The sequence below is a fragment of the Entelurus aequoreus genome, linkage group LG15, assembly GCF_033978785.1.
Source record: "Entelurus aequoreus isolate RoL-2023_Sb linkage group LG15, RoL_Eaeq_v1.1, whole genome shotgun sequence".
Classification (NCBI taxonomy): Eukaryota; Metazoa; Chordata; class Actinopteri; order Syngnathiformes; family Syngnathidae; genus Entelurus; species Entelurus aequoreus.
In genome coordinates, this window is record NC_084745.1 from 43,898,823 (window position 1) to 43,911,075 (window position 12,253).

General features: G+C 36.9%; 1 protein-coding gene across 1 annotated transcript in view; it reads right to left on the reverse strand.

Moving 5' to 3' along the window:
- ubr2 (ubiquitin protein ligase E3 component n-recognin 2) overlaps positions 1–12,253 on the reverse strand; it is an 87,849-nt gene extending 75,596 nt beyond the window's left edge. Inside the window, exon 1 of the mRNA XM_062021566.1 lies at positions 12,114–12,253. Within this exon, the coding sequence (XP_061877550.1) occupies positions 12,114–12,200 (87 nt within the window). The 5' untranslated portion in view covers positions 12,201–12,253. The remainder of the gene's footprint in view (positions 1–12,113) is intronic.

A 12,253-nucleotide genomic window follows, 5' to 3' on the forward strand; every position in this document is an offset into this window, starting at 1 on the left:
AATATTAACTACCGTAAATTCCTAAAAGCCGCTACTTTTTCCTACGCCTTGATCCCCGTGACTTATAAAAAGGTGCGGTTAATTTATGAATTTTTTTCCCCGCTGTCGTCATTAATGCAAATAGTTTAAAAAAAACAAGCAAAAACACTGAACAGGTCAGTTATTATTTGTGCTATGCTGCCATCTTTTGGACAAGTTCGCTAACACTAGGTGCTGCAGTGCCCATCTTTTTTGAGCTTTCAACCTTTCTACTCGTATAAATTCTTCATTCATAACACCAAGCAACGTTTGTAAGTTTTACAATATAACGAAAACAGTTTATACTGTACTTACTAAACTGTCTCATGTGTGATGTCTGTAGGAGTATTTTTTTTCATATTTGTATGTGCTATCCTAATGTAATCAAGCAAGTGTCGTTAGTATTAGCTATTATGCTAACAGGTTTACAAGTGTCTGTATTAGTATTATTAAAGGGGCCCTATTATGCAAAATCAACTTTTTTTACCTTATGATACCTGCAGAAGAGTATTTGGGATCTGCATATGTCCCGAAAATTTGAAATCAAGTCATGGAGGCATTTCAGAGATATTTATAAAACAATCTTCCCTTCCTTTCTACTTCCTCCAAATGGTCTGTTTGGAATTTAGTTCAAGTGTGACGTTAGCGGATTATCTATATATGGTAGACATTTACTCAGACATCCTTCTGTGAGTCAGCCAATTTAAATGTATGAAAAACCGACTGTGTTACCGTATTTTTCGGAGTATAAGTCGCTCCGGAGTATAAGTCGCACCGGCCGAAAATGCATAATAAAGAAGGAAAAAAACATATATAAGTCGCACTGGAGTATAAGTCGCATTTTTTGGGGAAATTTATTTGATAAAACCCAACACCAAGAATAGACATTTGAAAGGCAATTTAAAACAAATAAGGAATAGTGAACAACAGGCTGAATAAGTGTACGTTACATGACGCATAAATAACCAACTGAGAACGTGCCTGGTATGTTAACGTAACATATTATGGTAAGAGTCATTCAAATAACTATAAAATATAGAACATGCTATACGTTTACCAAACAATCTGTCACTCCTAATCGCTAAATCCCATGAAATCTTACACGTCTAGTCTCTTACGTGAATGAGCTAAATAATATTATTTGATATTTTACGGTAATGTGTTAATAATTTCACACATAAGTCGCTCCTGAGTATAAGTCGCACCCCCGGCCAAACTATGAAAAAAACTGCAATTTATAGTCCGAAAAATACGGTACAACATGTCCAGTGTTGGGACTAACGCGTTACAAAGTAACGCGTTACTGTAACGCCGTTAGTTTCGGCGGTAACTAGTAATCTAACGCGTTATTTTTTATATTCAGTGACTCAGTTACCGTTACTACATGATGCGTTACTACATAAAAAATAACGTAAAATAACGCAGTATCGGCTAGAAACAGAAGATCTGAGTGTGTTTTATTGCAGCGCTGCGGTGTCGTGCTTCTGAATCTCTTGTGTCACAAGCGGAGGCGCGCTCTGTGTGTGTCTGGGTGTGGGGAGGGGGGGTGCGCAATACAACGTAAACCGTTGGCCAACCAAAAAGTAACCACAGAACACTACAGTGTTCTGTGGTTACTTTTTGGTTGGCCAAGCGGACGTGACGACAGGCTGTCCTCACTCAGGTCCGCACGGACCTGGAGGGGGCGTGCCTTAAGTCCGGCTGGAAATCGGGAGAAATTTGGGAGAATGGTTGTCCCGGGGAGAGGCGCTCAAATTCGGAAGGGTTGGCAAGTATGAGATATTCTCACTTCTTTTCTTTTGTCGAGCACAAAGAAAAGAACATTTTAGTTAAATGTAAGTTGTGTCTTGGATCAAAGATCCTATCTACTGCCCAAAACAATTCAAATCTGCCTGGTTAAGCTTTGTGTATGTCACGTGTGCCTTCCTTAGGTGAAGCCAGGTGTACAGCTATGTTGTTATTATGCTGTTTGTTACTTATGTATGTTATGTTGCAGCTATTTAAAATAGTTTTGTCAATTTGTTCTGGCCTGAAACAAATTGGCCCTTTGAAACATATCTTTGTCTTTGTGTGTTGTATGTAGACCACATTGCTTTCTGAGTTCAGTGATGCAAATGCGTGTCAAGTTGATCAACACATTGTATTATTCTCCAGTGCAATAACAGTACTGAAATTAAGGCTAAAAGGGCATTAATGGGAACTTTAAAAAAAAAAAAGTAGAAGAAGTAACTAAATAGTTACTTTTCACAGTAACGCATTACTTTTTGGTGTAAGTAACTGAGTTAGTAACTGAGTTACTTTTGAAATAAAGTAACTAGTAACTGTAACTAGTTACTGGTTTTCAGTAACTAACCCAACACTGAACATTTCAACGATTAAACCCAACGAAGGAAAATGCGCTGTTTGCTTTAACCAACGGAAGTCACGACACTAACTTTCAGCCTCATCTGAAGTAAAAAAGTGCCTCACTTTTAACTTTTATGATTCGTGGCGATGTGCCTTCATCTGTGTAGAAGTCACTATGAGTCTGTGAAAAGTAGAGTTCTGCTTCAACCACAAACTCTCACAAAAATTGATTTTCCAAAAAACTATTTTAAATGCGGGCTCGGTGCCTGTTATTTATGACAATGGAGGAGACAATGAAACGGTAAGTAACAACAGCAGGTTAGAAATGTGTGAATGAAACGTTGGCAATGTTATCTCGATTTGTTGTGTCGCTAGCTTAGCCTACCAATGTAAGACAATAGCGTCACCGTCCTGCGGCAAAATAAAGAATGATTTTCCTAAAAACGACTTAATTGGATCAGTGCCTACAGTGTTCGGCAATGGCAGTGTTTCCCACACATTCATTTATTTGTGGCGGCCCGCCACGAAAGAATTAAGGCCGTCACAAAAAAATTTTTTTTTTTTTTTTTTTTTGTCCTGTCCAGCTTCTCAGGCAAATCATGTAGTTCAGTGTTTTTCAACCACTGTGCCGCGGCACACTAGTGTGCCGTGAGATACAGTCTGGTGTGCCGTGGGAGATTATCTAATTTCACCTATTTGGGTTAAAAATAGTTTTTGCAAACCAGTAATTATAGTCTGCAAATTATGTGTTGTTGAGTGTCGATGCTGTCTAGGGCTCGGCAGAGTAACCATGTAATACTCTTCCATATCAGCCTGTAGCTAATTGCTTTGTAGATGTCGGAAACAGCAGGAGGCAGTGTGCAGGTAAAAAGGTGTCTAATGCTTAAACCAAAAGTAAACAAAAGGTGAGTGCCCCTAAGAAAAGGCAGTGAAACTTAGGGAGGGCTATGCAGAACGAAACTGGCTACAAAGTAAACAAAAACAGAATCCTGGACGACAGCAAAGACTTACTGTGGAGCAAAGACAGCATCCGGATGTACATCCGAACATGACATGACAATCAACAATGTCCACACAAAGAAGGATAAAAACAACTGAAATATTCTTGATCGCTAAAACAAAGTAGATGCGGGAAATATCGCTCAAAGGAAGACATGAAACTGCTGCAGGAAAATACCAAAAAAAAGAGAAAAAGCCCACCAAAATAGGAGCGCAAGACAAGAACTAAAACACCACACACAGGAAAACATCTAAAAACTCAAAATAAGTCATGGCGTGATGTGACAGGTGGTGACAGTACACCTACTTTGAGACAAGGGCTATAGTGATGCATGCTTGGTTATGGATTAATTCATATTCAACAATTGCGACAACGACTTTTTACTGTCAACTGAGTTTCGTTTTTTTAGGATTTCTGCTGGTGGTGGGCCTCCGCATTTTTTCAACGCAAAAAATGTGCCTTGGCTCAAAAAAGGTTGAAAAACACTGATGTAGTTGATGTAGATGCCCATATCGGCTGTTCAGATTTACTTTACAAAAGAGAAGTGTAGGATCAAGATTTTTGGAGCTCTTTGTTCAGTGGATCAGATGTTTGATGAAGCTTTGTGTCTATCTACTACCACTACTGTTTTCTGTTTATTTGTTACTGACTGTGGCAGGACACCTCTGCCTCTGTTTCACTTTATGTTGCTGGTAAATAATATGGTTGTAGTAGTAGGCTAAAGTTAAATTATTTAGTATGCACTAATTAAAGGGGCAGAGCTTTAAGAGACATTTTAGCTTTTATATTTTTATAAGATATATTTTTTGTAAGAACCACAATTAATAAATATGTTTCAGTGAATAACTTATTGTTCAAATCTGTATATAAATATGTATATAAAGTGTTGTAATTATATTGTAAAATGGATGGATGGATGGATGGATGGACGTTTAAAACAAAACTGTTATTATTAATTAGTAAGTATAAATTTTTTGAGCCTTTTTAGAGAAAATCATATCATTGTAAATTATGCAAGTTACTCGATGATGTCATTGTGACCACGCCCATAGCCACGCCCCCACCGCCACAGGTATCTTAGCAGTTTATGGGAAACACTGAATGGACAAGTTAGTAATATAATGCGTTATTACGTTGCGATGTCGCTAGTAGCGTGGCTTACTTTACTGCAGCCGGCTTGAGCCTCAATTGTTCAAAGCAGCCACAGTGAAAGTATTAACATGATATAAAATAGAAAATCATTCTACTGTCAATATAAGGGATGTGAGCACCCTTTGAGAAAAAGAGGAACATTTCCATCAGCACAAAGTGCTGCCACGCAAACCTCGAAAGAAAGCAATTTTGGAAAATTAAAACTACATTTCCCGCAATTGACTGCATTTCTACACTACACTTTACCTTTTTACCATTACCATTCATTAACCTCTTTTGCCGGTCTTTTGGACACTTACATGTTCCATGTAATGTATCACAGACTTTTTCTATTTTTTTGTAGATCATTTACTAACATGATTATTAGAGATGTCCGATAATGGCTTTTTTGCCGATATCCGATATTCCGATATTGTCCAACTCTTAATTACCGATTCCGATATCAACCGATACCGATATATACAGTCGTGGAATTAACACATTATTATGCCTAGTTGTGATGCCCCGCTGGATGCATTAAACAATGTAACAAAATAAATCAACTCAAGTTATGGAAAAAAATGCCAACATGGCACTGACATATTTATTATTGAAGTCACAAAGTGTATTATTTTTTTTAACATGCCTCAGTACAGCAGCTTGGAATTTGGGACATGCTCTCCTTGAAAGAGCATGAGGAGGTTGAGGTGGTGTGAGGGGGTGGGGGGGTGTATATTGTAGCGTCCTGGAAGAGTTAGTGCTGCAAGGGGTTCTGGGTATTTGTTCTGTTGTGTTTATGTTGTCTTACGGTGTGGATGTTCTCCCGAAATGTGTTTGTCATTCTTGTTTGGTGTGGGTTCACACAGTGTGGCGCATATTTGTAACAGTGTTAAAGTTGTTTATACGGCCACCCTCAGTGTGACCTGTATGGCTGTTGACCAAGTATGACTTGCATTCACTTGTGTGTGTGAAAAGTAGGGTTGGGTATCGAGTATCGATTGGAACCGGGACTAACTTTCCGATTCTCCCGGAATCGTTCAAAAGTTTAAATTTCGATTCCTATTTTCGATACCAGTCCGCTGACCGGAAAAAAATATGTCCGCCGAACTGGAATTAGAAGCCGCTGAACACCAACGAAGAAGCGCCCACCGCCGGAAGTGTTAGCATAGCCGAGCGAGTCAGTCAAGCTCAAGCATGGATAGCGGGCGTCGGCGGTCGAAAGTGTGGCTTTACTTTACAAAAAAAAATGAAATAACCGCGAAATAACAGAGCTCCATGTCCATCAAGAAACGAGTGGAGAGAGAGCTGCAGATGTACCAGGACGTTCCACCGATACTTATGTCTGACGACCCTGCTGTGCATGGTGGTGGTCCGGTGGAACCAACAAAAGACTTATCCTTTGCTGTCATATCTCGCTTTCTCCTATTTATGTGTTCAAGCTTCTTCCAAACCCAGCGAACGTGTATTTTCCACAGCAGGAGACACTATCTGTCCAGAACGCTCACGCTTCCTGCCTGAGAAGGCGGATACGGTCATTTTCCTAAACAAGAACTGTCTCTGATTTTATACTGTACCTGCTGCTAACCTGGACTGAGTTTTGCAAGTTGTTTCTTATTGTTTATTTGCTTTTCTGCACTAGGTTAGCCCATCAGTGGGAGCACGGTAACATTTTTAAGTACCTGCAGCATCATACACTTGTGTGTGTAAATGTGTTTTCATGAGGTTTTCAAAAATAAAGCTCTCTTGAGGAAAGTGTACCCCTGGGAAAATGTATTCATAATTTATAATATTTATATTCAAGTTCATAGATTTGATATTTATATTCTAGTTGAAAACAGCCCTGTGAGGAATTTATAGTAAAGTTCATAAAAAGTTAATAGAATTAAAATTGATGGAGAATGTCAGACTATTTCATTCAGAAAGACTGTAGGTTAGCTAGCTCATTTAAAATATCCTAAACTTTTTTTTGACCCTGCCTCTTAAAAGAATCGGAATCGAGAATCGTCAGGAATCGGAATCGGAATCGTTCGAATTCAAACGATACCCACCCTAGTGAAAAGCTGTAGGTATTATACGATTGGGCCGGCACGCAAAGGCAGTGCCTTTAAGGTTTATTGCCACTTCGTACAGTGGCGTTTTAAAAAGTCATAAATGTTACTTTTACTTGTGTGTGTGAAAAGCCGTAGGTATTATACGATTGGGCCAGCACGCAAAGGCAGTGCCTTTAAGGTTTATTGCCACTCCGTACAGTGGCGTTTTAAAAAGTCATAAATGTTACTTTTTTAAACCGATACCGATAATTTCCGATACCACATTTTAAAGCATTTATCGGCCGATAATATCGGCAGTCCGATATTATCGGACATCTCTAATGATTATCATTGAAAATGTGCTGTAAAATTCTATAACGTGCATGCAAAGAACTCAGAAAACGTTTCCCATATGGCAACTTTAGCCTTTAGCCACGCCCTCACGAGTAATATACTTCCGGTGCCGTGACCTATGTATACAATTCGTCACGTCAAAAATATATCTTCTCGCTGGCTACTAATAAATACTATAGAACTACAACTGGTTCTGAACTAACAGTGTTTCGGAATGTAATTTTCCAAATATGATTAGCAGCAGCAAAGTGGAACGTTGTCAACGTTGTGGCTCTGAGAGCGTTGGAGGCGACAACAAGTAAGATAACTAGATGGTTAGCTAACTAGCTAGCTCGCTTCGGTGCTCTTAACCATGATCTTAAATATGTTTTATCTATTTATTGCAACTTAGTGAGTACCTGCGGTTGAGGAGAGCGTTTTACAAATTTTGATTAGATTGCGTTTTAAAAACACGGAAGTAATATTTTGACATGAAAATTAAAGTTTAAAACGCAAATTTCCGCGTTTTCGTTGAAATTTCACATACCTGCAATATACACATGGATATGTCCAGGATTTAGCATTAGAGATATAAAGACTCTGTAGAAGTTTATATGATTACTGTGATCTTTTTTGGTGGTGTGCATCACGGATGTTAGTGTTTTTGTTTTATTTCATCTTTTATTTGTCTATACATATTGGTGCACAATATGTAGTATTTATTAAAATGTTGTCGTTTTTCCATTACATTTTACTTCTGTTACTGTATGTAAAAATCTGCTCTGCAACAATGTAATTTCGCCATTAAGGGATAAATAAAAGTCTATCCTATCCTAACTTCCACAACTAGTGAGTCTATGACGAGGACTTCTGTTTTGTATGATCAACCGTTTTACTGCCGTGTTACATAAACATTAGGAAACAATAAAGGTATGTACATGAACATTTATAAAAAACTTTCTGTGTAAATAACTCATTTCACAAGGTTTGCAGCTTACGTACGATGAGGCTAATAAGTGGAATTTTTTTTTCTGAAATTTTGTGGGTGTGGCTTGAATACCGATCTGTAAAATATGATAAGAATTAGCGATATTTTTATTATAAGCAATAACACACACAAACAATTTTTAGTGTGGCGTGATTACAGAGAGTGAACTAGGTTATGCTGCTATATTGAAAAGCTGTAATTATTTTTTAAATATCTTGCATCTCACAGTAGAAGGATGTGGCCATAAACCAAGAAGTTGGCCAACTTTGACATCTAACTTAGACCCGAGATGGCAAGACAGACAGAAAATATGCTTTTTTAGCCCTACGTAAGGATTAGGATTAATTATTCTTCTAAAGGTGAATACATGAACATCCTATCAATTAGCATCCCAGTGAGAGCAGACAATGTACAGTACGTGATTGTTTTATTATGTTAGTAATTAGTATATCTTATTCAGCACATTGAAATACTGCTGCATAATGCTTGTGTAAAGCTGCATCTGTTTAGCACACAGTTTCTAAAACTTGTTGCTCATTCTCCTTATATTCAGGCTAAAAAATTAAATTTCTGGATTATAATTTTTCCCAAAGTACCGTATTTTTCGGACTATAAATCGCAGTTTTTTTTCATAGTTTGGCTGGGGGTGCGACTTAGACTCAGGAGCGACTTATGTGTGAAATTATTAACACATTATCGTAAAATATCAAATAATATGATTTAGCTCATTCACGTAAGAGACTAGACGTATAAGATTTCATGGGATTTAGCGATTAGGAGTGACAGATTGTTTGGTAAATGTATAGCATGTTCTATATGTTATAGTTATTGAATGACTCTTACCATAATATGTTACGTTAACATACCAGGCACGTTCTCAGGTGGTTATTTATGCGTCATATAACAATAACGTACACTTATTCAGCCTGTTGTTCACTAATCTTCATTTATTTTAAATTGCCTTTCAAATGTCTATTCTTGGTGTTGGGTTTTATCAAATAAATTTCTCCCAAAAATGCGACTTATATATATGTCGCACTGGAGTATGTTTTTTTCCTTCATTATGCATTTTCGGCCAGTGCGACTTATACTCCGGAGCGATTTATACTCCGAAAAATACGGTAGTGTTTTTTGTGTCTCACAAAGTATGCCGTAAGTAGTAGGTTTGTTGTTGTTGAAAGGAAAAGCAAAAATTGTGATAAGTCGGTGAAATTAATGACCGAACTATGCTTAAAATGCCCAAAATACATAAATATTACATGTTACTATGAATGTGACATTACATATATACTTACAGAATGTATATAAAACGTTGATGGAGGTATTTGGATGTTTTTTAGAGCACTCAATCTAACCCCTATTGACTCCATTTTTAGCTGACTTTTGCTATGGTTTATTTACGATTTAGAATGTGAAAAAAACATGTGTTTTTGTCTTACATAAGGGTTGTGAATGATAAGAAATTCCTTCAAAAATGTCGGCAAAAGTCAAATAATTTTGGTATATTTCAACGTGTATTATGACAGTTGTAAAGTTACAACCTAAGAAAGGTGAACATAAATATGGTAATACCGGCATAAAGCAACATGTTTATGTGGGGAAAATAGTAAATTATAGTGCGCTGGAAAGTGGTAAACAACCAGTTATGGTGTTTGCAAATAAACATTCTTTGCAAGTTTTAAACTGTATAAACTTGTACATTTTGAAGCATTTATCGGCTGATAATATCAGCCTGCAATACCTGAGCATTTCATGGAATCTACTTTTATACCCAATCATGGCACCACCTGTTCCCAATTTGCCTGTTCACCTGTGGATGTTCCAAATAAGTTGTAAAGTTACAACCTAAGAAAGGTGAACATAAATATGGTCATACCGGCATAAAGCAACATGTTTATGTGGGGAAAATAAAGTGGTAAACAACAGTTGTACATTTCTGGATTATAATTTTTCCCAAAGCACTGTATTTTTCGGATATAAATCGCAGTTTTTTTTCATTGTTTGGCCGGGGGTGCGACTTATACTCAGGAGCGACATTCACTGTACAAACACACATACTGTATACACATACTGTACATATACATTCACTGTACAAACACACACATACACATACTATAAATATACATTCACTGTAACAAACACACATATACACATACTGTACATATACATTCACTGTACAAACACAGATATACACATACTGTACATATACATTCACTGTACAAACATACATATACACATACTGTACATATACAAGTACATATGCACACATACACTCATGCACATAATCACGTTTCATCAAACATATATTAATGTTGTTGCCCTAGGGTGAACTGGGTATAACACATGGCACTCTGACAAAGCTTAACCTATTGTTACTATAACAATCTACAAGGTTAATGTAGGTTGCTTCTCTTTCTTCCACTCCATTTTTCTGCATTCTTTCATATCTCAAGTTATCATTACGTATATGTATTGTTGCATTTGAAACAACTGTATTGTTGATAATAAAGGTAAAGTATTGGTATTGTTCATTATCAATAGCGCTATTTCTATTGATATTTGTATTGCTCCATTTTTAGTGTAATAATGCTCATTGTCCTTTCTGTATTATTTTTTATTTTCGCTAACTGCTTATTTGCTATTACTTTTACCATCATATTTGTACATGTCGTATTTCTGATGTTGCTCTATTGTTGTTGTGTTTGCTGTTGTTGTTTTTGTCTCTCTGTCCAATCCCCCTCTTGTCCCCACAATTCCCCCCTCTGTCTTCCATTTTTTCTCTTTCTATCCCCTCCTGCTCCGGCCCGGCTGCACCAAATGATAATATAAATACATTTAATAAAGTCAATTACAAATAAGGCAACAAGAGAAGTATCATACACTTCTCTTTTGTAAAGTAAATCTGAACAGCCGATATGGGCATCTACATCAACTATATAATTTGCCTGAGAAGCTGGACAGGACAAAAAAAAAAAAAAAAAAAATACTCAGGAGCGACTTGTGTGTGAAATTATTAACACATTACCGTAAAATATCAAATAATATTATTTAGCTAATTCACGTAAGAGACTAGACGTATAAGATTTCATGGGATTTAGATTAGGAGTGACAGATTGTTTGGTAAATGTATAGCATGTTCTATATGTTATAGTTATTTGAATGACTCTTACCATAATATGTTACGTTAACATACCAGGCATGTTCTCAGTTGGTTATTTATGCGTCATATAACGTACACTTATTCAGCCTGTTGTTCACTATTCATTTTAAATTGCCTTTCAAATGCCTATTCTTGGTGTTGGGTTTTATCAAATAAATTTCTCCCAAAAATGTGACTTATCCTCCAGTGCGACTTATATGTTTTTTTTCCTTCTTTATCATACATTTTCGGCTGGTGCGATTTATACTCTGGAGTGACTTATACTCCGAAAAATACGGTAGTCTTTTTTTGTGTCTCACAAAGTATGCCGTAAGTAGTAGGTTTGTTGTTGTTGAAGGGAAAAGCAAAAATGTTGAAGGGAAAAGCAAAAATTGTGATAAGTCGGTGAAATTAATGACCGAAGTATGCTTAAAATGGCCAAAATACATAAATATTACATGTTACTATGAATGTGACATTACATATATACTTACAGAATGTATATAAAATGTTGATGGAGGTATTTGGATGTTTTTTAGAGCACTCAATCTAACCCCTATTGACCCCATTTTTAGCTGACTTTTGCTAAGATTTATTTACGATTTAGAATGTGAAAAAAACATGTGTTTTGTCTTACATAAGGGTTGTGGATGATAAGAAATTCTTCAAAAATGTCGGCAAAAGTCAAATAATTTTGGTATATTTCAACGTGTATTATGACAGATGTAAAGTTACAACCTAAGAAAGGTGAACATAAATATGGTAATACCAGCATAAAGCAACATGTTTATGTGGGGAAAATAGTAAATTATAGTGCACTGGAAAGTGGTAAACAACCAGTTATGGTGTTTGCAAATAAACATTCTTTGCAAGTTTTATACTGCATAAACTTGTATCGACTAGTTAGTGTATAAGTTACACATTTAGGCTGACATGTTTATAGCTGTTTCTGACAGCCAGATGGTGTATTATATAAACATACAGGAAGCGTAGCTAGTGTTAGCATTAGCTTCAAGTAGCCAAGCGGCAGGCAGCTTAATCCATGTTTAGCAGGTTAAAATGCTCAGACTGACACATTGGCAGACATGATGACAGTCACGGGGGCTGACAGTGTGTAAGGACGCTTACCGACGCGGTGTCCTTGGCGGAGAACTGTAGGAATTCCGAACATAAGTCGAACGGTGGGTCCTTTCTGTCAGGCTCTGCTTCAGCCATCTTTACTGCCACAGTATACCAGCTCACAGAAAGAACCCGGAATCGGAAGTCAT